The sequence below is a fragment of the Brachyistius frenatus genome, unplaced genomic scaffold (genome assembly GCF_029030835.1).
Source record: "Brachyistius frenatus isolate BFR_SWC_R1_liver_20210118 unplaced genomic scaffold, ASM2903083v1 Contig_369, whole genome shotgun sequence".
In the NCBI taxonomy this organism is placed as follows: domain Eukaryota; kingdom Metazoa; phylum Chordata; class Actinopteri; family Embiotocidae; genus Brachyistius; species Brachyistius frenatus.
The window spans coordinates 216874-243067 of NW_027210968.1; the positions used below are offsets into that span (position 1 = coordinate 216874).

Below are 26194 nucleotides of genomic sequence, written 5' to 3' on the forward strand. Positions count from 1 at the left end.
TTTTCTTTCATGTTGCTTTCTTTGTCGAACTTTATTTTGGGCATTCTGACGTTCTCCCAGATCTCAGCAAGTTTACTTTGGTGACTACATTGTTGTGATAACGATAGAAATGGCCAAACAATAAATACAAGATTGAAATGGTAAAACAACAGAATTATCCTTTGATTAAATAAAATAATCCTGAAAGCTGCACCCCCCTCCCCACCCCACACACACTCAACCCTCCTCTCCTCTCCAATCATAGGTTCGTATGCCAAAGACCCAATCTGCTGACATCGAGAGAGCGAACGAGAGGAGGGAGGAGGGAGAGCAGCAGAGAAAACAAATGCTGAAGGAGAGAAGACGACTCTGAGCTCCTCACTGGCTTCAGATCAGCTGATAAGGTAAGAGCTCTGCTGCTTTCTGATCTATAGTTATTATTAATTACTTTATGACAACATGTTTCTGTGGTTGTTTTTTTTTTTATCAATCTTGTTTTTGTTGTTGTTGTTGTTTTTTATCTTTCACTTGAAAATCCTGTTTTTGCAATAGAATAGCAGTGAATTGAGACCAATCAGTGGCAACACTCAAAGGGGCAGACATGTCACAGCAGTGTGGTGTAGAGTGCAGGCTTGTTGCGAGTTAACGATCTATTTGCTTCTCCACGCAGAAAATAGAAATGGGTGATCTGTTCTGTTTGATAATCGTGTTTTATGTATTCATCAGCCTGTATTGAAATATGAGAGACTGGTTGAGGAGAATTATTTTCTTAAAATTTGGACCGAAGGAAAGAAAGAAACAAACCCTGGGATTCATTATGTTCTTAACCAATTATCATTTTTATATATGTCAGTCATTGTTTTAGCAGTCTGTGTTAAGTTTGTAGACACTGTAAATCACAGAAGCAACCTTGTGAACAAATAGTGATTCGTCCGAGACTTGGGTCGCATATTTAGCTGTCAATAATTTGTCCATGATGGGAAAATCTGATAAAATGTAAAAAAAAAAAAAAAAGGTCTGATTTACTAACAAGGCTTGAAAAGACACAAAATGACCTGCATATGAAACAATCCAATTTAACGCTACTCAATGACAGTTGGAGCTCAATGTGGGAGCTCAGGCCAAATGAGATTAAGTGCACCTTTGGGAATAAAAATCCCGACTAACCCGTGGACAGCAGCATGTCAGAGTTCTGGGTACAAAATGGGGTCAATAATCTCTCATTGATATTCGGAGAGTTTTAAGTTTTAACCCAATGACCGAATGCTTTGGTCCTATTTGCACAAACAATTTAGACTCACGATTTCTGATGATGTCATTACTGACCATTTTGAAATTCATTGAACATAACTACAAAGTAACAAATCATCTCATTTTGATAGGAAATACATGACAAGTTGAATTTTTATTGAGTCTCAAAGTCTCAAAGTTTTTATATGCTGTAAAACAGGAAAATAAGTAAATGTCATGACTAAGCTCTTCCATTTTGGAACAGCTGTCCAAAAAACATGGATTCGTACTGCAAAAGTTTTATGTCACCTTAGAAACCAATCCCGCAAGGGGTGGGTCAAGGTATAGGTGGGACTATTTGCATATTCATAGAATTGTGCATATTGAATGAAGGCCTCAGTGTAGAGTTACATCCAAGATATTCGAAGGCATTGGATGAGTTTTTCCTTGGATTGGACACATGTAACTGGTAAGGAGTTTTTAGAGTATTAATCAAGGCCAGGAAAGGGACTTCACCAAGTTTCAAGCATGCTGTTTTCTAGATCCTCACTCCACTTTACAGAGTAATAAATGCAGTAATACCAGATAAATGCACAGGATGCAGAATGAGTAAGGTAAAGAGGCAAAGTGGAACAATAAAAACTCTAAAGTTTTAACGTCTCTCCAACTGTTCATCTGTGCTGCTTCTGACCAGTAAAGTGGACAGAGGGACAATGGATCCATTCTCAGTGTGTTATTCTGTCACTCGTCTCTGTCCAGTACAATCCCAGCAACCCCCATCACTCACCCACACCACCCTCAATAGTACCATAATACTGTAAAAGCATGTTTGTGCGTCTGTGGGTTTACACCATGTGGATTCCCGTCTGTTTTACTCTTAGTACTGTTGCAAAATGAAAGTCTTGTAGTATGTTTGTGAATTAGATGGTTGGACAATAATTCGCCCAAGCTCGTTTCATCTAAAAGGAGAATGTCAATCAAGCTGTACACACATGCAGAGCCCTGAGAAAAGGACTGATCCACCAAAACAACCTGTGTGGGTTTGTCATTGGTGACCAGAGCCTTTAAAAGGTTATATTATATTTAACAATGAGATCATTTTCTCAACTGATGTAAGAACACAAGATTATGGTCGTTTTCCAACCCATACAACCATAAAGGTCGTTTTTTTTTTTTTCTCTACCCTGAAATACGACCCACAGGAATTTTTCCTAAATTAGCGGCCCTGGTTAGGTTTAGGTACGAAAAAAACATTTGGTTGGAGTTAGGGAAAGATAATGGTTTTGGTTAAAGTGACGATTTGAACCATGTTGTGCATCAAAGTTACTTCTTCCTTAAAGTTATGTAACCTTCATCGTCATAGCAATAGTAAAGACAGCTTTAAAAGAAACCATCCCGACTCATGGTTGGAAACACGAAGTGAACGGCGACGTCTTGCAACCAGGATTATGCAACCTTCATTGCCATGACAGCAACCACGAGACCATTGCCCCCAGCTTCACTGTGATTAAAGTCTGGAAAGCCTGTTCGCATGAAAGTTCGCTCAGCCACTCTTGAAGGGCGGACCAATTAGAGACCAGCGGGGGTGGCTAAGTGTGAAGACGTTGAAACACTGACATTTGTTTTGAGCTGTTGTTCCAAGGATGGCGGCAGGGGTAAAGCTAGATGAAGTGATACGAACAGTTGAAGCAACGCTAAGAAATATCGTAGAATGGAAGATGAAGAGTGTTCATCATCTGCGGCGGTCATTTACCAGCATGGTGCTGCACTCTGCTCACATTGAGGCAACATCTCGTTTTTTTTTTTTTTTTTTTATAGAACTTGGTTAGCTTAGGCGCACAGCATATGTCATGTGGTAGTCCATGCTGATTGGTTAAAGGCTGCTCTAATAGGTACAAAATGAATCCGAGGTCTGCGCCCATTACGATGCCAAGACTGGACACAATCCTCAATGGAGCGTTGCCCTTAATTTAGGTCTGGTAATACCAGGCTTACAGGAAACCCGGTTTTAAAAAAAACTTTACCAACTCGTGGTTGTAAAAGGAAAGCAAAACAACAGCCTCTTGGACCAAAGTCCACTGTTGTATGGAAACATCTACCCAACCCATCTCTAACTAACAAGGAAAACTCATTACATACACATCATCTGAACTGCGTCACTTCTTCGGGACACCGGATTGTCATTATTTATACCGCTCGAGGTCGCAGACCTTTAAAACGTACCGTGGGTTGTAATAAGCTGCTTGCACAATAAACCCATGTTTTTTTTTTTTTTATTGTTTTTTTTTAAAGGACAGTCTCGGTTAAAAGAAATAAAACTGACTCTTTGTTGGAGACCGTATCACCAACCTGTCCTATGCTGTTCTGCAGGGCGCTGTTTCATGATATTTGCGCCAGGCAAGCTATGACTTGTACCATGAGATCATCTTGATTTGGACATTATAGAACTGATCATGGCAAAGAACTGCAAAGGAAAACAGGATGCTCGCACCATTGGTGATTTGCTTGTTCCCTTGACGACAAAAAACGGGGTACGCTTGAAACAAACTAGTTCCCATGACATCATGTTAAAAAATGTCTGAAGGGCAAAAGTGCTTATAGCTGGTCCGAACAGCCCCATTTGAAGGCGGGGGGAAATGGCAGCCATCCTTGGGACGAGAGACACAATAATCTTTCAAATGGAGACGAGCCGGCCTCAAAAGCTTTTCCCAAGTTGCACTCGTTTGTTCATGTTAAAGGGGTTTAAAATTGTCGTGTGAAGAATATAAAAAAATGTCAAATCCGGTTTATTTGATCTCCTCTACACACCTGGTGTGTGTGTGTGTGTGTGTGTGTGTGTGTGTGTGTGTGTGTGTGTGTGTGTGTGTGTGTGTGTGTGTGTGTGTGTGTGTGTGTGTGTGTGTGTGTGTGGAGCGGACAGTTGCTTATCAGGAAAACATAAAAGTTGTCTTTTAGATTTGCAGGGCTTCATATTCATGTTTAGGTTGTGCTTGAGCTGTAGACACACACTTGTTTTTTGTTTTTTTATTTTAATATCAGCAGTTCGGACTCCCTCTTGTAGGAGGCCCATAATTCCTACCTTCAGGTCCTGATTGTGGTCGGTCAAAAGTTACTAAAAGCCACCAGAGTTATAACCAAGAGAAGAAAGGTCGAACAAGAGACAGAGACAAACGAGCGAGGGCAGAGAAAAGGGGATTGTTGTGATTAAAAGACAATTATCTGTGCACATCGACTTCCCAGTGTTGTGCGGTGTCAGGCTCGAGCTGAGCTGTTCTGTCCCAGAAGGCCTCGGGAGACAATGGCTACTGTGTGAGGAGGAGGGAGGGGGTTTGTTAGCAAGTCTTGGGGTTTCATGACACGGTCGCAGCACCATGCAACTGCGTGAACGCACGCAATGTGTCGTGTCTTTATTGATAACGGTAGTATGTCGGAGCAGTTGGTAGATTAGCAGGTGTATTTTTCTAATCTGATGTACAACCGTCTTAAAACAACCAAATGAAACTGCTGAAGTTGTAAATTGACTTCAGACGTAATAATAACTCACGCAGTCGCGCAGATTATATTTTGATTACTGTGATTTGCTGAGTTTGAGAAAGGCTGAAAAAGTTGCGATGTAGAATTATTACACAGACCGTTTGAACAGAAAACTATTTCTTTGGGTGTAAAAGCCGCTTCAGAGTGTCCTCAGTTCACTGTGACCCATTTAAGGCATCAAGGAGGAGTCTGTAGTGCCTTCAGTCACAGAGGCAGTGGAGATGTTCTTCATACACAGCTCTTCTGTACCAGCCCCTGCTGTGCAGTGAGATGTAGAGAAGCCCAGAAGACCAGTAATGTGAGTTCAGAGGTCGAAAGTACCATCGAGATAAAACGGTCATTTTTAGGAAAAGTCAATGTCATATTTCAAACGACTTTCTGATTTCATCCGTAGAGCACGACAAATGCTGGATTTTTGTGGCCGATAACGGTACTTCAGTAGAAAATAAAAATATACCGATATTGATATGTCGACCAAAATGTAGTTATTAAATACTTGTGACTAAGATATGAAAGGAAAGCAGGATATTTTAGTTTAACAATCAAATTTGGGCCAGAATGACATCAGTGCATTGAAACAGTGAACTTCTGTGAACTTGAATTTAAATAATATAAATAGCTGTAAATTCAAGATCGTTTTCTAGTCGTTGATGGTTATCTTTGACTTTGTATAAACCTCTGAGTGTTGCGGTATTGTAATGTGACATTGAACTTCTCAGTTTGGTGTTGAAGCTGACAAGTATAAACAGTAATAGTCGAGTTTAGAGAGGCTTTGGTAATCCATTCAGGTTCATGTTTTTTTTTCCCTCTTAAATTCACACTACTTCTATGTAATGTGTGGAAATACTGGGACAATTAAAAAAAAAAAAACATAAGCGGACATGATGAAATTGGTTTTATCAGCAACTTTAAAGACTTTGTAAGTTGATTTTTGTTTTGCGGTAAAATGAGTGGAAACCAGTGGCAGCCTTGCTGGTAGAAAAACACATTTGAAAATATAACGCTCTTCATCATGCTCTGAAGAGCAGGTTGGTGCTTACTGCTGTAAAACATGCAAAGTACTGTTGGGTTTGTTTCAGGTTTTTTTAGCCTCTGAAGCGTTGACTTGGATTTGCAGTCTCAATCAATGGCAGATTTGGCTGAATGACATTCCCAAGCATTTACTGTAGGCTTCCTTACTCCTTTCACACTTTATTCCTACCCCTCCTCCTCATCTTTATCGACCCCTCCCAATCTCATTTCCTGCCTTCTGTTACACCGACCCCCCCATCACCCCCCCCCCCCCCCCAATTTTTTTTTTTTTTTTTTTTTTTTTTTTTTGGCTGCATCAGTTTAAAATGATGAAATGTGTTCAGCAATTGGTCATATTGGACAGAAAAGGCCCTCGGAGCTCAAAACCTCACCCGTATTTGTCGGGGCGAGGGCGAACAGTGTGGCCCTTTGTGGCCCCCGTGTGTATTTATGAATGGCTGAGCCTTGGGGTGAAGCTTCAGAACAATGCTGCTACACTGAAGGGCTGATTTTCATATGGGAGGGGGGGGGGGGCGGCGGCGGCGGCGGTGGTGGTGATGGTGGTGGTGGGGAGGGCCGTTTATTCCCCCACTGTTGGGGCTTGGTACAGAAAGTGGCGAGAGGTCTTACTGGCGTGATCTGCATGTGAGTGTCGGAGGGACACGGCTGCTGGCTCTGCTCGTACGGAGGCTGCTGAACGTTGGGAGGTCGGCCGCGGTCACCTACACAGGTGAGGAGCTGCACTTCTTCAGATTTGTTTGTTCTTTTTACGCCCTTTGGAGCTTTTGGAAGTGATGTTTTGTTCAGCAAGAAAGAAGCAAGAGAATGCAGATTTGTCTATAACAGGAGAGGGGAAGTCTGTCCATCACTCTGTCAAATAATTTCATTAATTTTTTTGCTTTCTGAGGTCAAACACCTACAGTCAGGCTGAGTGCGTGCTTGTTTGCGTTCGTAGATGATGAGATGAGGGAGTGGAAAGAGTCGGATGAGTCACAAGTTAGACCCAGTTAGGTAATGAATAAGTGTGTGTGAGTGTGTGCGTGCGTGAGTGTGTGCGTGCGTGCGTGCGAGAGAACGTCTGCACAAGTGAACGTGTTGATGATGATGTGTAAGCGTGCACACGAGTGAGTGTGCGAGTTGTTCGGCGTTAGCGGGGGCTGTTAAAAGCCTGGCCAATCATTACTGGAAGGATTTCACTGCCTGTGCCATTAGCGCCGAGCCGCTGCCGAGATTGCCAGAAAGTATTACCACATCTAAACAGATAAGGGATTACACAGCCTACCAAAACAGTTTTAACAAATCATTCAACAGGGGTCAGATTCTTTATAGTTACTGTTGCGAGCCAAAATGAGTCCCTGCATCATTCCTTTTTTTTTTTTTTTTTTTTAATAAGGCAAACACATTTATTGCTGTATACTTTTCATTATTATTTAAAGCCCAATGAGTGACTTTAATCAAGAGCACAGAGCCAAAAAGGCATTGGCACATTTGGACCTTTATTCCCTGTAAGAATCGACAAGCATTCAGTTTTACCTTGTGAAGAGATTTAGAAAAGTAATTTTTAAGCTTTTTCTGATTCAACAGCAGATAAATCTCAACTAACATCCTATCAGGCCAATTTTTCACTACATTAATTTGTTATTTTCTGAGTTTACACCAAACACAAGCCAGGGACAGTCCCTGTAAGTCGAGCGGACGTGTTTGAAGGAGCGTCGGTCGGGACGAGGCCACACTTGTATTTTTGTTTTGGTGTGGCCGAGCAGGTGACGGCTCCGTTTGTCGCCCCCTTTTTGTTCAGAGCAGAAGGAGCGTTCAGAAAGAGGAGGCCTGCGGCTCACCATCTGCCCACTGGGATGGGGATTGCCAGAGTCGCTGGGTTTGCCAGGTAGAAAAGAAAGAAATAAGCTATCGGGGCTCCTGGTCTCTCGTTTTGTTGGTGACCTGCCAACTGAGGCTCACTTTACTGTTACTTGCTAAAAGACTCCATTTAAACCTGATGTTAAAAATGGTATCCACCACTGTCGGTGTTTTTTTGGAGATGGAAAAAAAAAAGATTGTTGATTTAAAGTTTAAATAAAAAAGAAAAATGCAGAGTTTAAGCTAAATGCTTAAAAAAAGAAAAAAAAGAAAAAAAAAAGCCTTCACTATGTGTCAGAACAAACCTTTGTGTAAACAAACAGGAAGTGTGACCGGCATGCACAACAGAGAAATCTTTTGTGGTTTCTCAACATTCTTATATAGAAACTGACTCATGAAACAAAACTTTTCTTGAAAAACGAACGTCATCATATGGAAGTAGCGAGAGTAAAACAAACAGCACGGCTTAAGAAGTACCATAACACTCTGAAACAATACACCCAATACGGGCAAGAAAAACGAGAATACACCTCAGAGTATTAAATGTAAGAGGCAAGCACCGTGATGGTTTTATTTTCTTTCATTACCTCAAAATCTGGTCTTTTATTTATGCCAGCGCTCTCTGCAGTACTTTGGACAGACTGAGTGACTGGATGTTGGCATATCTCCGTGTTTATGTTTGTATCTTGTCTCTCTCTATAAGTGTGTGTGTGTGTGTGTGTGTGTGTGTGTGTGTGTGTGTGTGTGTGTGTGTGTGTGTGTGTTGCGCTGGGCTCATCACAGCTCAGCTCGCCATGTGTAGGAGGGGGGGAGCAGTCATGTTTTAAGACCATCTGCTCCTCTCGAGTATTTCCTTAGCTTGTGGTGGATCAACGCGCGTCACAGGCAAGCGGCAAAGCGCAAGCTGTGAGCGGGCCTGTTCCGGAAAAAAAAAAAATTCCTCCAGTTTCTCCCTCGCACAATGGGCAGTGTTCAGCAATACAACGTTACCATTCTTTTTTTTTTTTTTTTTACCCCCCTCCTCCGCGGCGATGCACTTATAAACGGAGCTCGCAGACGATGTTCACAATGAAAATATTCTTCTTGGCACGGCTAATTGTTTGTGTGAGCAATTTCAATAATGTGAAATGGCTCATAAAAAGGTGTCGTGGCCTGATTTAGCCGAGCTGATTGTTCAGATAGCGTCTGGATCCCCGAGGTGTGATGCGGCATAAGTGATTGTGTTGAAGTTTGATTGCTTCAGATGTTTCAAAGGGAGTTTATTTATTTATTTTAAATTTTTCTTCTTCTTTCTTGTGCGCAACACAAACAAAAAGATGAAATGAAAGTAAACATGCGCCCAATGCGCTTTTTTCATTACGAATCTTATACATTTTCAGTAAACTATAATAAATCAGTCCCTGTAAAGTCCTATTTGCTTCTATCTTTGCGATACAGTTCCGCAGAAACAAACACGTGACATAATTTTGCATCGCTAGATGGCCGCGCCCGGTCTGCTCTCGCACATTTAATGTATATGTACTGTGTGGGACAATGACTACAGTCCCGGCAGGACAATGACGCGTGCTGGGCATACAAGCAGCGGAGTGGGGGTGCCGAGGAAGGTCACATAGTTGCACACCCCACACTGAGCTGTGTAGTGGCATGCCGTATGCTGCATGTATGTGTGTGTGTGTGTGTGTGTGTGTGTGTGTGTGTGGGTGGGGTTATGGCACGCTGCGTATTCGTTTCTACACGTCTCATGTGAGAATCCTTCTCTTCTTCAGCTCCTCTCCAGACTTGTTTACGGAGGGATTCCCTTGAGGTTATCCACAGCCCTGTTCCATGCCACCACTTGGCCGGTGGCCTAATGGCTTTTGGACGCAGTGACTCACGCCACATGTAATGAGGGTGGAAAGAAACTTCCCCTCCTCCGAGGGAGAACTTGCCTTTGTTGTGTTTCTGTGCAAACTATTTGGACCTCGGAGTTGATCGACGCTTTGTTGTCTCCTCCTACAAGCATTCCTCAACAGGGAAAACATTAGATCTGCATACGGCTGGAAAGATCAATGATCATGCCCCGAAGCCTTTTTTTTATTTAAAAATAAAATAAAATTTGTTACATCTGAAATTCAATTCATGAGACATAGCTTCATACTCAAACACTTCCGTGCGTCACCGTGTGCGATTTAGACTGTTTTAGGTCCAAATGAACCAAATGTAAATCTCTAATTTACATATTAATCTCGCAGATTCTACGTTCCTCCTACTGTTCACATGTTGCTCTGACACAGCCGCACTGAAAGTGAGTCTGAGTCACCCTTCCCTCACCGCGCAGCTTTTTGCCCTTGTGTCTCGGGCCCCGATGAAAAACTCCGACTGATGTCAACGTGTTTTGCTTCGACCTCAGTATGGGGGCGGGGGAGCACGGTTCGGACACATGGGACCACTCAGGGAAACGGTGGAACAGAGGGAAGGAATGCCGAGTGGGCCAAAAGACCAGCTCTAAAAAAAAAATGCCCGAACGCATATTCAGTTCTGCCCACGACACATGTAAACCAGAGCTCACACAGACTCCTCTCTTCCCCTTGTCTGCCTCTAAACATCTCTTTTTTTTTTTTTTTTTTTACCTCCCTTGTCTGTCCTTTCCCCACAGAGTCTGGCATCTCGGATCCAGAGCAAGAAGACAGACTCAGGGCGAAGAACAACGACTGGAGGGAGAAGAAGAAAAGAAGAAGAAGTGAGGGCTGAGAGGCAGCAGGAGCCTGGTGCTGAGGCTGGTATGAGGCAAGTGTTTTCTGCGTGTGCGTGCGTGCGCACGCGCGCTGTGTGTGTGTGTGTGTGTGTGTGTGTGTGTGTGTGTGTATATAAGTGTGCACACGTATGCTGTGTGCTCTGTGCCAGCCGTTTGTCTGCCCCATCAATGAGGCCGTTGTTGTTGGGGCTGGTGGCGGTGGTGTCAGTGGCCCGGACCCGGCTGCTCGGCTCCATTCTCTCCTGCTGAGGCACGGCATCTCGCCCCGGACACACTCGCCCGCCTCTCAGGCCTTTTGTTGCAGAGCAGATGGATGAGCTTGACGCAACATTGGAGAAAAGTTGTCACAGTCACAGCGGTGCGGCGAAGACGTCTCGAAATGTGACCGCTCTCAATCTGGAATGTTTCTTTTTCTAGAAAGCAGCTGTAATATATATATATATTTATGTATTTAGTTAGTAAAAGAAAAAGGGTTGCTTTTTTTGTTGTTAATTTTTCAACAACAAAAAAACTCGCTGCAGACAGACACGGTGAGCATCCAGCTGGTGAGCATATTGGATTGAGGAGCATTCAGCAACAGAAGACTTATTTCCCTCCTGGAGTTGGTAGAAATGAAAAACAGAGCCAAAAGAGAGTCAATATTGGGCTAACATTCACCAGGTGGACAGAAACACGACTTCCAATCAATGCTGCACCTTTATCTACTGGATGTCAAAATCATTAACTGTCTGCCAAGTTCATCACATCGGCTTGAAAAGGTGCACTGCCCCCTAGTGGCAAAAATAACTAGTTACAGCGTGTTTAAAAAAAAAAAAAAGATGAGTGGCACTAAAATAAACTTTACATGTCAGGATGCCGATAATGGATGGATGGACCTGTGAATTTGTGAGTGTCTGGCGGTGGGAATGATGAGCAGTATGACACATCCATCTTCTCTTGCGATGTCAAAACAACAGAATTTTTCCACTTCTCTCCATCAACAAGGCGAATATTGGTCATATATTCTCCGGGGGACGTTGGGACGTGTTAATCACGAAGCTCTAAAAGCACAATCCACTTTCTGGCCCGCCATCTGCACACACCGGCTGCTGCAGCACGAGGTGGAAAATCCTCTGCTTCTACTTCTGTATGCATTAATTCTGCATCCAGTCCAAAGAAACAGTCATCGCACTGGTTTACGCTTTTAGACAGTTATAGATTTAAAGAACAAGAGACGTAAAAGCCTGTCAGTCTGATGGAAGTCCAAATAGAAAGTAAATATATATAAAAAAACAAAAACAATGATTATAACATGCTGCTGAGTGTAAATTAGTGCGTTATAGTATTTTGATGGCACCGAAGGTTCAAACTGCAGGGCAGGGATATACAAATTCATAATAATTTATGAAAAAAAATACTTTGTTATCAGTTTGTAGACATGTAATGAGGAGACACTATAGCAAAAATTGTATTGTAAAATTTCCAAAACATGGCGACCCAATGGCTGAATGACTGGACTATATGCCCTGAGCAGCAGAGACCCTGGTTCAGACCTCCATTGCATGTCCATCCTCTCACCCGTCCATCTCAACTGTATACTGTCATATAAAGGCAAAACTGAAAAAAAAAGAAAACAATAAAATCTTTAAAAAGACTTGAAACACCTTAACAAGCGTTAATTAAAAACATTTGAGATACTGTAATATTAGCAGTACTGTCTCTGTGTGATGACTGTAGCTAACAATTGAGATGATTTATTTTACATCTCATCATGATTAGTAGTTGCATTTAATCAGAAATGCTCTTCATTAGAATATTTAGAGTCCAGCTACACCATATTAGGAGTTTCATTTTTTTTTTTTTTCCAAATTTGACAGATGTTCGGTATTGACTTCTCTTTATGTTTTGGATTCAAAGTCCCTCTTCTGGCAGTGATTAGACCCCTGAGAACTCCTCCCGGTTCATCAAAATTACATATTCAGATGGTTTTTTTTTACATGAAAAGAATCGCATAATGCCTTAATGTAGCTCAGATATGACTCCGCATCTTTTCCTTCATTTGTACGTTTGGATATATGAATATGCAAACAGTCCCCACCTCTTATCTCCATCCAGCCCACGTGCTACTCATCTGCAGTTCGATGAAATGTCAAGTCCCTTATCCTGATGTAGTATGTGCATGAAACCTTGACTGTCTGTTTTTGAGAGACCGTTACTGCAGTTCCAAATTATAAATGCTCAACATTGACTGCTTATTCCGCTCATGATATTTCTTTTATTGTATAAAAAAAAAAAAAAAATCACAACATGGACATGTTAACAAAGTTTAAAAGTTATTTTTTTTACTGCGGCTGTGACTCAGATGGGAGAGCTCGTTTCCTTCTTATTGTGAGGTTTGTTACAAAAGTGTAAAGCGCTTTGTAGAGCAATAAGGCAAAATGGAGGAGAGATGAAAAGTTGCTACATAAGCAGACTATTTACCATCAAAGGCCCCCGATCAGAAGTCGACTCCAACCGTACCTTCCCACACATTTCACATACAAGGGTTACAGTAATGCTAAATTCTGGACGTTTGTGGTCGTTACCGTTTGATTGAAATTGAGTTTTGAGAGTTGACTGAGACTCATTTGACTTCATAATGGATGGAATTAAAACAAAAATGGACTTTTTGGATACAGGGTTAATATATCAAACAATAAAGTGATAACGTTGCAGGGAAATAACAAAAAAAAAAAAAAGAAAGTTTGATGCTGCTGTGTTATTGAGTTTGTAAAGTGCCTTTGTTGTACTATTTTGCTCACTTTGTCATCCTCTGGTTTAATAGCTGATGCAGTGTCACTCGTTTACACACGCTGTCATCACCGAACATTGTTATCAGTCCCTTCTGACCTCCTGATTTATTTCTGGTAGAGCACAGATAGTATCAGTAGTCTGCTGATGACGTGATGTGTGGTGACTGGGGTTTGGCTCCACGTCAGAGCTCAAACAACAGTGAGAGTCATTCAGCAGACGGGCTTACGTACGGCGACCACCATGAGTGACTCCACTGAGGGGGAGCAAACAGGTGCTGACTGACGCTGCGTTTGTGTGCCTTTACTACGGCTCTGTGCGAGTGAGGGGGCGCTGCGAGTGATGTAATGGCTTGATGATGCTGATGTCACGAGCAGTTTTTTTTGTTTCTTTTTCTCCACAGAGAATAGGGCTGTCAAGCTGACCGGGTGTGAGTGAACACCCTCTAGTGGAGCTGCTGACGAGCTGTCCTGCAGAGAATCTGTCTGTTTCTAACCATCGGCATTTCAAGGTAAAAAAAAAGACAACAACAACAAACAAAAAAAACCACAGTCATATCTTGAAATACAATTTAAACACCTGGATATCCAATTTAACACTTATCAAACAGCCGAGTTAAAAGAGCAGTGTGCAGGATTTAGTGGCATGTAGACGGGGTTGCCGATTGCAACCGACTGAACAGCCCGTGCTTCCGCCTCCCACTCCAAGCTTGAATCTACGGTTGTCACAGCACTTAGGAAAGGTTACAGGTTAAATCACACAACATTAGTCACATAAAAAAAAATCCACGAATAAAAATAGAACCTAAATCACACATTAGAAGCAGCTCTGAAAAGGTGGGTTGTTTAGTTGTGATTTAAATCTGAATCTGAATGAGTCAGATCAGTGCGGTCTCAGGTGTGTTTGCCTGAGAGACTTCCTGGGGGAGGGTTGGGGATGGGAGGGGGGGGGGAGAGGGGGCAGCTATTGAGAAGGCTCTGCAGCCGCAGGTCCGGTGCTCGGTTCTGAGCGGTTGGCGTTACAGGAGCGGAGGCCACGGACAGCAGTGTGGTGGTGGAGCAGGTCGGTGAGGAAGGAGGGGGCCTGGTTGTTCAGGGTTTTGTGGGTGAGGAGAAGGACTTTAAAACTGGATGCGTTTGAGGGACGGGAAGCCAGTGGGGGTTTTGGAGGACAGTGTTTGGTTCGTCACTTCTGGGCTACAGTAGAAACATGTCGGTGCAACATGGCGCACTCCGTGGAAGAGGACCCGCTCACTATGTAGACATTTAAAAAAATGTCCCCTCGGGGATTAATAAAGTATATACCTACCTACCTTAAGGGCTACATAAGGGCATATACTAAAAAAAAACTAAAAAAAACCAGGAAACTAAACTTAAATTACCAGAACATTTGGACGCTATGTCTGAGTCATGTAGCAGCACGGTTTCCTTTTTTTTTTTTAAACAATTTTTTTTTTTTTCTCTTGATGATGCTTGTGCTGTAACTGACAGGTTGCTGTCTGTTGCAGAGGTCTATGGTTCAGCGTTGAGCGGAGACCATGTGGTGTTTGGAGCTGCTCTTACCACTGCTGTTGATCATCAACGGTAAGGAATTTATGTACTTCTTTCTGGCTTGATGGTAGTCAAATTCTTCCATCATTATTCCTAACATCACACATGCAGGGATCTATTTGGAGAAGATGAGTCCCTCAACATCTGTCTCTTCTCCCAGATGCCAGTTGCCAGTGGAACGTTTGGGTCCCTCGGGACATCTCGGCCATGACTAACTCCTGTGTGGTCATCCCGTGCACCTTCATGTATCCGTCGGGCATCAGGCCGTACCGTGGCATCCATGGCATCTGGTACTTTGGCCAACCCTACCCTCAACTCTTCCCTCCCGTAGTCTTCAAATCGCGTACGGACGTCGTGCACGAGAGCTACAAGGGCCGCACCAAGCTGCTGGGCGACCTGCACCAGAGGAACTGCACTCTGCTCATCAGCAACATCGGCACAGAGCACTCAGGGAGATACTACTTTCGCGCGGACCTCGGTGGAGCAAACATGTACACGTACCCGGACTACGCTGAGCTCAAAGTTCTGGGTGAGTGAAAACTGGGGTGGAAAATTGTTTATGTGATTGATTTTTTTTTTTTTCTATATCATATAACCGTTAAAATGTTGCCTTTGATCGCTTTAACACAAAGGCTGACAATCGTTTTTGTTCTCCAGATCAGCCCAACATTGACGTGCCAGAGGAGATTGTCAGTGACGAGAACCTGGAGCTGACGTGCTACGCTCCTGATAACTGCCCCGACCTGACTCCAGAGATCCAGTGGATATACACCGACTACCTGCCCGACCCGGAGTTCAGCTCCGACTACGTGGAGGAGAGCAACACCGCGGTGCTCTCCAGCACCCTCACCTTCACACCCAGACCCATGCACAACGGGCAGCTGCTGGGCTGCAGGGTCTACTACCCCAACACCACCCTGGTCTACGAGAGGCTCATCTCTCTAGACATCAAGTGTAAGTAAAAAAAAAAAAAAAAACTTGCGCTGTAAGACCTACAAGTAGTCAGTGATGCTTTTGAGCCTCTGTAGTTCCAAAGGGAGTATTGTGTTCCTACTTTACTGAATTTATTATATAAGCAGATATCTCTCTCGAGTGACTCAGAGGTTTCCCAAATTCAATAGCAATGTGGGAAACGAGCTTCTATTACCCAGAGAATGTACTCCTATTGGGTTGTAGTGCCAATGTAGTGCTAGTTCACTAACCAGCGGGTGACGTTACGTTGGATTGCCCCTTGTTGGTGGACCAACCCTTCTGCACACGAACATCGTGTACCTAGAGTTGCATTACTATCAAGGCCAGATTAAAAATAATTCATTATTAGTGCGCAAGAATAATCGTACTTTTTCAGTTTTATTTGTGACGTTATTTGCTTTAGCAGCCAGTTCAAATTAAAAGGATCCGTCTTTCATCTTTCATTTGAGGGTGTGAATTAATAAAACAGGGAAGGAGTTCTGATCCCATCACGAGAAAGATTGACTCATTTTGATTCTGCGGCGTCCTGAGACCTGAGGGCTCGGTAATTAAATTGCCTGTTTTTTTCTTCTCCTGGTAGATCCTCCGCGCTCAGTGTGGGTGAACGTCTCCTCCGAGGTGATGGAGGGCAGCTCTGTGATGCTGCACTGTGAGGTGGACAGCAACCCTCTTCCCAGGATCTCCTGGATGTTCGGAGACCAGGAGCTGCTGTGGGACACGGCGTCCAACGTCTCCCTCTCCCTGGATGATGTGTCGCCTGCGAACGAGGGGATTTACACCTGCATCGGGGACAACGGCTACGGCCTCATGAACACCTCACTGTACCTGGCTGTCAAGTGTAAGTCTGTGAGAAAGCACAGGAGTCCCATATCCCGCAGGCAAACAGGTTTTTAGTTCATAAAAGGTTCAAATTGCTTGAATTTACCAATCAGAAAGAATTAAGGAACAATTCACAGAAATATTTTTGATATCAAAATACTCGACCCACATAGGCTTGCAATGTGCATTTTAAATGTTTGCGTCTTTGCAAAGGACACCAGCTGTTGTTTGTGTCGATTCACAGCACAGTGGATTCCATCAGCACCTCAAACTTCACAGCAAACAAAAAAAAAAAAAAAAAGCCTCGAAACAGGAATAGAAACTTCTCAAATCACTCCTGGTGCTGATATGAATGCTCAATATTTTCCAAACGATCTTTACTTCATCAATACATCAATGAGCACTGTGGACTTTTGGAACGACAAGAAGGGAGTAGCAGATCAGTGCATTGGGCAACATGGAAGTTCCCAGTCCATAAAACACACATCTTAAATCAATGTTTTTTTTTTTGTTTAGTACAAACACCAACTAACACAAGACGTAAACTGAGTGTCAATCAAACTTTGCAGGAGGCAAACAAAAATGTATTTTAGAGATTGAATGTGTAACTTTTTTTTTTTCATAGTTATTAAGAAAAGTGGATTTCCAATACATACTGACACGTTTTAGTATTATTTCTCCAGCGTGAATGCACTACTTGCTACATAAAACCTGCTCAGAATTAGTATAGAACTGGGACACAGCTCACGAGTGCTTTGACCTTCCGTTCGAACAGTTAAAATGTGAGTGTTGAAGGAGTTGTGTGTTTCTCGAGCCCGAGGCTTCTGCTCAAACTAATGACTACAAAAATGCACATATATTTTACAAAGAGACACAGAATCTCCCTTTTTGAAATGTACAGAAGTAAAGCGGCAGTAAACTGTAATCTTAATAAATATCTAATATTTAAGAAAAATGTGAAAGGGGATGATTTTTAAAGAAGCAATTTAGATTTTATCTTTATTTTTTTTTTTTTATAGGTGTAGCAACATATAATTGACATCAATAAAGAGAATTATCACCCAAACCTGCAGCTCTTCTTGAATATTATATTGAGTTCAATCTGTTTATATGTGCAGCCCACAACTTTACTGTTTTGGTTCAGTCTTATCATTCAAATAGTGTTAATTTCAGCTCAACCAGCCAGCTGTTTTCAGTAAAAACACACAAAAAACCCTCCTGCAATGAAGCTGCTCAGCACAACAGACACATTTTACTGCTACCTAATCAACTTAGAAACTAAAGAACAGCCTCTTTTTGACTCCTCTAGAGCTTGATACTGACCAAAAACCAAGCTAAAAGTGATTAAATGTACTGATATTCATTATATGGTCAGAAACAACTCCAACTGGGTGATAATATTGTTTCATAACTGCTAGATGAGTATATAATCAAGTCTTTTCTAGTTTGTTTGACTAAAAAGGTTTTGATGTTAGTTTCACAGCTTGTTCACACTGCACCTACGTGGCCAAAGGAAAAAAAACATGTTTTATTACAGGTTTAGAGTTCCCATATTTCATACTTTTCTAGTGTTTTATTTGCAGTCTTGGTACCCATAAGAAAATATTTTTGTGGTTTAAGAACCAAAAATCATCTTAATACAGTTTTACATCTCTCTTGAGCTTCTCTCTGGAGTTCAACCAAGAACAGATTGTTTTGTGTCTGTGTCTTTAAAGCTCAATTATGTCAGTGACCCTTTCTGATTGGCTGAATCTTTTCTAAGTGATGCATGTCTGGGCCAACCACAGGTTTTCTACAATCTTGCGGCTTGCTCGGAATGACCACTCTGTGTTTTGTTACACATAAACAGTTGGACAGTGGGGCAGTGACTGTGAGTTTGTGACATCACAAACTTATGAAAGTCCAAATAGGCTTTGTGCATTTCTTAATGGACTGAATGATTTGGGATTTTCACAGTGTTTAAACAGCACCAAGACCCGCTTTATAATCCATTAAAGAAGGGAAACCTAAATTCACACAAAATGGGACCTTTGAGTAAGTGTTGTCTCTTCAAATTATAGAAGGTAACAACGCGAGAAAAAAAAAAAAAAAAGCCCTTCTCTGCTTATCGTTGCAGACCCTCCCCGTGAGCCCCTGGTAAACGACTCGATGACAGTGCTAGAGGGGACCTCGCTGGCCCTGCACTGCAGCACCCTGGGCAGCCCGGCCCCGACCCTCACCTGGCTGAAGGACGGGGAGCTGGTGGGCACCATCACTGCCGACGAGCTGTCAGTGCTGGACATCCTGGAAATCTCGCCGCAGGGAGACGGACAGTACCGCTGCCTGGCCGAGAATGAGCACGGACGAGCCAGCAGCTCCCTCAACATCACTGTGGAGTGTGAGTGCTTCGCTGTCCTGCGTTATACCCGACAGTGGCATTAAAGAAGTAGGACTAAGAATGAAGCTTTGTTTTGGAGAATCTGCAGTAAACATCTACGTGATCCTATGTGAACTTATCAGCTCGGTAAAAATGCACTTTGCAGAATTTTTAAAAAATGAAGTCGACTTAAGTGCTTTTAATTAAATTCTGAGAAAAGAAAAAACTTTTTTTTTTTTACACATTCTTACTGCTGTTATCGAAGCTCCTCACTGTGCTGCCTCCTTCAACAGACGGCCCGGTTCTCCTGGAGGAGTCAAAGTGCACGGTGGTGAGGGAGGGCGTCCAGTGTGTCTGCATGGCCACGGGGAACCCTGAACCCACCATCGAGTTCTACCTGCCCGACCTCAACGTCACCATCAACGAAACCGACGGCCGGTACAACTTCTACACGCACACGGACGGACACACCTCCACGGGCATGATCAAGCTGCGGGAGAAAGGCGAGCGGGTCGACAACGGCGGCCCGGCCGTGAACGTCCACTGCAGCATCTACAACATGTACGGAAGAGAGAGCGTACTTCTGGAGCTGCAGCAGGAGAGTGAGTAGGAACCAACCAATTATTTACTTTTTATTTGCTGTGGCATTGTCGGATACAATCACAACAGAAACGACTGCTTCTGCCTCATCATTATTATTGTCATGGGTTATTCAGTCTGTCCTTATTTAACCAAATATGACACTACAGTAGAAATTTCAGGACTAGTCTGGTTATATTCTGCATGTTTGTGTGTTGATTGTGTAGCCAAAGCCTGATATAGATTATTCATCTGTGTTGTAGAGCTTTATTGTGGTCAAAAAGCTAATAAAAACTTGCACTTGTTTCCTTCATAACCAAAAAAAACACTTTACTGGCACTATAGTACGTTTTTAATTGATTCCACAAACACTGTCCTGCTGCCATTAATTGAGAATGTATTGATCCACAGAAAAAAAATACACCCAACAAATGCACGGTCTCCTCCTGTTTTGAGAAAAACTACAATGCCCAGCTGCTTTGCGGGATTACCTGTCGCTTTACATTTTGCCCGTTACCTTCTGTAAAACCTTATTTTCTGATGGTGACACATCTGAAACCTGCAAAAACGTAATTGATGGTTTTGGTGTTTTCATGAAATTCATGGGTTCTGAAACATAAATTATTGTCCATAAATCGCAATTCTTTTTCTTTCCAGAAGACTACATGATTGCATTCTTTTTCGACACGTAACAACTGCGTGCAACTGTACTGTAATTACAATGTCTTAAATTTTGTTTCAAGATGGTGGTTCCACTCTGAAAAAATGTGTCTTCTCTGTGGTCATGGATTTTCTCTCATGAAACATTTTCATTCAGAGTACTAGTGCAGTTTTTCCTCTGTGTTGTCCAACAATAATTAAGTCGCGTGTCTCGTTTTTTATTTTCACCACCTTTATTTTCAGAAAAGTACATGATGGCCGTTATAGTCGGCACCATTGGAGGAGTGGCGGTCATAGCTTTCATCATTGCAGCAGTGAGATACGTTGGCCACAACAACAAGAAGTGAGTATTAAATGACAAACTAATATAGAGAGGCCAAATGCGAGGCAGAAGTAGTCGTTTTTTTTTCCTCACTAAGCATTTTCTGAAATCCAAGGAAACACTTAAGCCTAGTCATCCATTCTAAAACACATTGATGCACGTTGTATACGAGTGAGTGTGGGATTGATGTGGACGTGAGAATCATTTCTCCGGAGCAATTTCAGTTCATTTGCGACGACAAGTCCCTGTTGAAAATCCTTGCAGATCCACACTGGCTGCCTTGTGGACTAACCTTATATTTTGCAGGCACGATTCCCTACTCTGACACCGCTTCTGTATCCTTGACCTGCTACGCTAAATACAACCCAGGTGGCCCTCTTTAACCAAGGTGCTTTATTTTTTAGCCTCAAGGTGTATTTGGACCCCCAAATTTGCAAGCTTTCTCCGAAGGATCGCCCCCCACAGGGGGTGTGATCTCAAGCGACTAAACCCATGAAATAACCACAGTCACTCACAGCCACAGTTGGCCTCCAGCATAACCTTTACAGAGCTTGATGTTTTAAAATGGATGCCCAGGCTTGGCGTGTCGCCCTGCGTTAGTGGCAGTCGAGGCCGAGTCTGATTATGTGACTCCGTCCCCCAGAGAGAATGGCAACCCTAGGCAGGACGTGGTCCTGGAGAACCCAGCTTTGTACTACAGCGCAGTCAAGAAGGACAAACAAAATCTGAGGAAGAAAGTGGTGAGACATGCTGAAGTCAATGATTCTGATTCTGATGGGTTGGATGACCATTCTCACACTGTTTGGGGTGATACGTATGTGTAATAAAAACAAATCATACATGATGAGACCCCCATTTTTAACCTCTCATGTGAGGCTATAGAAGGAATCTCTCCCACTAGCAGTCTAGTAGCTCCAACCATTACCTTTCCAGACACTGTTTTTCTCTTGCTTTCATCGCTTCTCTGCGTTTTTCTGTCTGTTTTTCTCTCCCCTAACTCTTGCACAGCTTAAGACAGAGCTGTTGGGCTCAAAGTTTAACTCCATTCTAGAGGAGACTACGGTAAGGTTCCCAAACGAATCCCCATTAAAAAACAGCAACACAAGCCTCTAGCGACAGATGCATCTCCTCGCATATCTGCTTCTGTGTTCTGTACACTGCCGTTTGTTTCCGATACTGCCTTCTGCATGGCCGCCTCATCGCTAACACAAACTGCCGAACTAACAGGAAAACATCTCAGTCTCCTTGTCAGTATGTCAACCAGTAACCACTAACATCTTTTCTTCGATGGTGTCTGTGGCGCTCTCCTGTCATCCGAGGTGTGATTGGCACCTTGCCAGTGATTTGTGCCGCTGAACGGTGCTTCTGTTTGCAGGGAGAAGACGGGGATTATCAACCTGTGGGCTCTATGGCAGGACTGGAGAGGCAAGAGCTGAACTACGCTGCTCTGGAGTTTATCGGTGCCAGGCCTAGGGAGGGGGCCTCGGGGAGGGGAGATGACGGCAGCAACTACACGGAAATCAAAGCCAAATGAATCGCGATCCTTCCCTGATCCCTCGGCTATGCGAGACGCAGCGGCAGTCCCCCCCCCCCCCCCGTATCACACACGCCCTCCGCCCCATAAACTGTTTAATAACCCCCCCCAGCCCCCCTCCCCCACACACTTTCTCTACTGGATTTCACCCTGCATACGATGACTCCTTGTTTCCCATTTCTTCAAATTTTATCATATATAATTTCCCGCTCTAGGCCACTACTCCCCCCCCACCCCTTGTGCTGCCCCTCCTTCATGGGACGCCCCTTCTTGACGCCTCCATTTGGAAAAAAACTGATATTTTCGGGGGGTTGGAGCGAGAGCCACTGGACAATATAAAACAAATGATTTTTTTTAATTTAAAGCCTCAGTTGTAGTACACTGTCTCTGCACTATACACTGTTAACCAGCGACCATGTTTATATTGCTTCCTCCATGTGACGGTCGGTGTCACGTCTGTCTCACCATTTTCTCTCCAGCTGTCTTGTGGTAACTGTCACTGTGTCTGCTGCCAGTCGAAGCATCAGGGCAAGGAGTAACCGCGCTTTCCGTTCTCTTATCTTTATGCGTGTTTATCGAGCCCTTCTCCTCTCTTTCCTTTGGTCAGTTGGATCCCTAAGAAGAAGATAACCGACAGAGGCGAGAGATGGAAACGCAGCTCAGCGTCTTGCTTCCACATATTTAATGTGTGCTGTGACTCAGAAGCCTCTCATAATAAGTAGAAGAAGAAAAAAAAAAAAGTCAACACCACTTTTGAGCATAACTGAAGAGGTTTTTGGAAGTTTAATTGTCCAGATCGGAAAAATGTCTCACCTTGTTTCCGGCGTTTTCCATTCAAGTGAAGAATGTGTTGAGTTTTTTTTCAGGGTATTTCCTGTGGCCGAGGCAAAACGTCTGTCATCTCCTCCTCCCTAAAGCATGTGTTTCTCCACATACGTTCTACATCCGATTCATTCAGAAAAATACAGACCTAAAGCACAACATACTTGCTCGTGAGCGGCCAAAGTGTTATCTCTTTTAGACAATGGGTGTGTGTGTACGTATGCGTGTGTGTTTATTGAAATTGTGCTGAAAGATCACCGAGCACTGATCTCTTGAGGTCACCTCGCCTGAGAGGTCGGTGCTCTAATCTCACAGGACTGCATCAGATGTCTGAATGACAAAAAGTGATGAGCTGGTTGTGCTATTCAAAAACATTTGATGGACCTGTGATGTAATTATTAAAGCTCACTAATAGTCTAACTCGATAATGATGGTGTCGGTAATATATTAATTTGATGTATATTGATAGGGAAAGGAACGCCAGTGTGTACATAAAAATACCCTGCACGAGTCTTTAGCCAGCAGGCACACATTATTGAAAACCAGTGTGGCAAATTAAAGACAGTTTTGTCACATATCACTCAGCCACTTTGACTGAACACTGTCTTAATGTAGGCTAAGAAAATAGTGCCCAACCTCTAACTAGTGGAAGCTGTCAAAGTCGAATCATAGGCGACATTTACATGCAGGGAGTAACCTTGTTCCTCACTGTGACTGAGGAGGATTTAAAGTTAAATACTTCAGCTGTGTTCTGTGACATTTTTGTTAACTATTAAAGGAGGAGCCAGACATTTAGTAATGCATTGAACTGGTTGATTCACAACAGACTGTTTTTTTTATGGTCAATATCAGTTGAGAAGATCAGGATTTATGTTTGGTTAAACTCCAGTAACAGGGAATCCTACATTACCCATAATGCAACCAGTAGCATCTTTTTCTTAAAGCCACTCCTGTTTGTTATTTTTAAACTCTATGTGTTTATTTTTTTAACTCTGCTGTCTGTCATCAATATGATGTCTCCACACTTAAGGCTTATTTCATCAGATTTTTTTTGCAGAGGACATGATGCAGCTGTTGAAACAATACAGCTCACGCTGGGTGTCGTTTAAAAATGTTCAATACCGGTACCGACACCTTTACTTCAGTAATGGTTCCTTAACAATATGAAATAAAAATTATTTAAAATCTGTTAAAAAAAAAAGAAACAAAAGATAATTACATTATGGTACATGTCTTTAGTTCCCTTGCAGTTTACAGGGGGAAAGAGTAAGCCATGTTATTTTCTGTAGCAATAATTAACAGATCTCCCCTAAACACCTCACATAGAAGCTACCGCCAGACTCTACAATTTAACTAGAGTCCCTAAACACCTCACAGGCTATCGATAGACCTAAGAGTGCTGACAGCTCACAGAGAAGTCTGAAATGACTGCAGCGAACGCAGCTGTGTGGTCAAAAATTTGTTCGAAAAGAGTAAAATAAGGCTTTTTACTGTAATATAAGATTTTGCTAAGATAAAACCAAGTGATTTTGTCGGGCGGGGCACCCAAGTAGAGGCTGTGTATGGGAAAGGATGCGGCTTTTAAGATGTTGAGATTTACTCCTGTGAAAACAGAGCAAAAGTTATGCATTTGAAAATGTGTTGGTGTGGATGAAGCCGAAATTTGGTACTGAATGACAAAGCATTTTTCGACACTGTATGGTACCGAAGCAGTTTGGGCGTGCCATATAGTATCAGGGTTTGGTTCCCAAGTCTCAAGTACTGCCCATAACCTCTACCTGATGTAACCCACAGAGGAAGTTGCACCATGTCTCTGAAAAGCACCAAAAAAAAAAAAACCTCCTGCACACACTGCAGCCATTATTGACGAAACGTGTTCTATCGTTTTAAATCCGATAACAGGCGGGTCTTGATAGTTATTTTGATTTCAGTTGATATTTATTGTTTTCAGATTGTTTTAGCTTTGTAACATATGATAAACTTTTTTGCTGTCTATATGATTCCTGCAAAAATGTACATTATGGAATATCAAATATGCAACTTGACCACAGATTTTCTCCTCCTTAACAGACATTGTTAAACTGTATGTACTGATGCTGATAGCAGGCTCAAGTGGAAAGTAAACTTGAGCTGGAGACGTCAAATAATCTGGTCATGATTACTGAAATTACTTTTGATACACATGCTATGGTTATAATTTTGTGTAATTTATAAATTCATATGAAAATCCGCTGTGGCCGTCTCATTTAAAATGAAGGATTAACTTCATTAAAGCAGCAGCATGTCTCTGTGAGGTGTTTCTAAATGGTTTACAGTCAGGAGAGTGAAATACAGCAATGGCCTCTAACTGTGGTAACACTATAACTACAGACTTTTCATGGAGAGTAATCCTAATATGAAACTGACAAAATTACACTATGAGGAGCACTTCAGTTTAAACTGCTGAACTGAACTGTTGAACCCAAATAAACCAGTTTGAATAAAGCGTGCTGATGAAGCCTCTGACAGAGTGGAGAAAGATGATGAGCATAACAGCATGTAGGATACTTTTATTGACATCAAACCAAATCAATTAGGCTGTGTGATGTAGGTCTGAGTGTGTAAACTACAAGTGAAAAACCTGAGACGCTCATCGCTGCTGGTGATAATGCATATGCGCAGTCCTCATTTTGTAACTGAAGCTGATTGATGGTAATTGAGCCGACTTTTTGTTAAATTTGAGTGAAAACATCATTTTGTCAGAAGTAATTTTTTTTAACTGCAGCAGATTTACAGATTTTTGTTTTGTTCATAATACAAAAAGCCCAAAAATAATTTCAAGAATGAAGTTCTCTGTGCATGTAAACGAAGCCGACCAGCTATTCTGATTAATTTTAGTCTTTTATCAAGACATTGTTCTGTTGACTTAATGATGGAGGGTTCCAGTTGTGCTGGCTAGCATTTTGAAATTGCCTGTCTGCGCAAAGTCAATGACCGCTTCCTGTCTTTGAACGCCTCATATTTTTTTATAATTTTTTTTTTTTTAAAGTAGAAGTATCAAATATGTCTGTGCTAATCTTTTGTCACAGTGTGTTGTAAAGCAAAATGTGTATGTCCAATACTTTGTGGTGATCATAATTATCATTATGGAGTTTTTTTTTCTTCCCTACATTTATGATTGACAAAATAATTCAGATCAGGGTTTTGCAATCTCTACAAATTAGCACTGTTGTTTAATGACAGTATGTTTTCCTGCAATTATGTTGTTTGCTTGCTCTTTTATTTTAAACAAGTCTTTGACGCCTCAAGCAAATTCATCTGTCTTCAGTTCCATGCAAATATAAATAAAATAAAAACAACATGAAATGGAAACAGTTGATTATTGATAGAAAACAAACGATAAATATCTGTTTCTCCTGTTGTCTCTTTTCTTTATTTTGAAAAGCAACAAACTGTGTGCTCTGCCAAACTTAAAAAAACTGGCATC

The 26194-nt window shown here is 42.3% G+C and overlaps 1 protein-coding gene across 6 annotated transcripts; it reads left to right on the forward strand.

The window, feature by feature from the left end:
- Positions 1–296: 296 nt before the first annotated feature.
- mag (myelin associated glycoprotein) lies at positions 297–26073 on the forward strand. 6 transcript variants are annotated; one of them, XM_069724292.1, is made up of 13 exons: positions 297–383; positions 10247–10377; positions 13518–13625; positions 14622–14697; positions 14825–15193; positions 15322–15618; positions 16217–16474; positions 18572–18832; positions 19105–19413; positions 20294–20393; positions 21016–21112; positions 21381–21434; positions 21748–26073. In XM_069724292.1, exons 4-13 carry the CDS (start codon positions 14652–14654, stop codon positions 21904–21906), a joined length of 1950 nt encoding a protein of 649 aa, XP_069580393.1. In that variant the 5' UTR covers positions 297–383; positions 10247–10377; positions 13518–13625; positions 14622–14651; the 3' UTR covers positions 21907–26073. The 6 variants fall into 6 exon arrangements, with proteins under 6 accessions (XP_069580393.1, XP_069580394.1, XP_069580391.1 ...); XM_069724293.1 differs by lacking the exon at positions 297–383 and adding an exon at positions 6364–6484 and having other exon boundaries at positions 14605–14697; XM_069724290.1 differs by lacking the exon at positions 297–383 and adding an exon at positions 6364–6484.
- Positions 26074–26194: the final 121 nt, after the last annotated feature.

Excerpts from the sequence above, each read along its gene's own strand:
- mag (XM_069724292.1), top strand. The coding sequence starts at position 14,652 with ATGTGGTGTTTGGAGCTGCTCTTACCACTGCTGTTGATCATCAACG. Across the intron at positions 14,698-14,824 it reads ACTGCTGTTGATCATCAACG|ATGCCAGTTGCCAGTGGAAC; the intron begins GTAAGGAATTTA and ends CTCTTCTCCCAG. Across the intron at positions 19,414-20,293 it reads TCTGGAGCTGCAGCAGGAGA|AAAAGTACATGATGGCCGTT; the intron begins GTGAGTAGGAAC and ends CTTTATTTTCAG.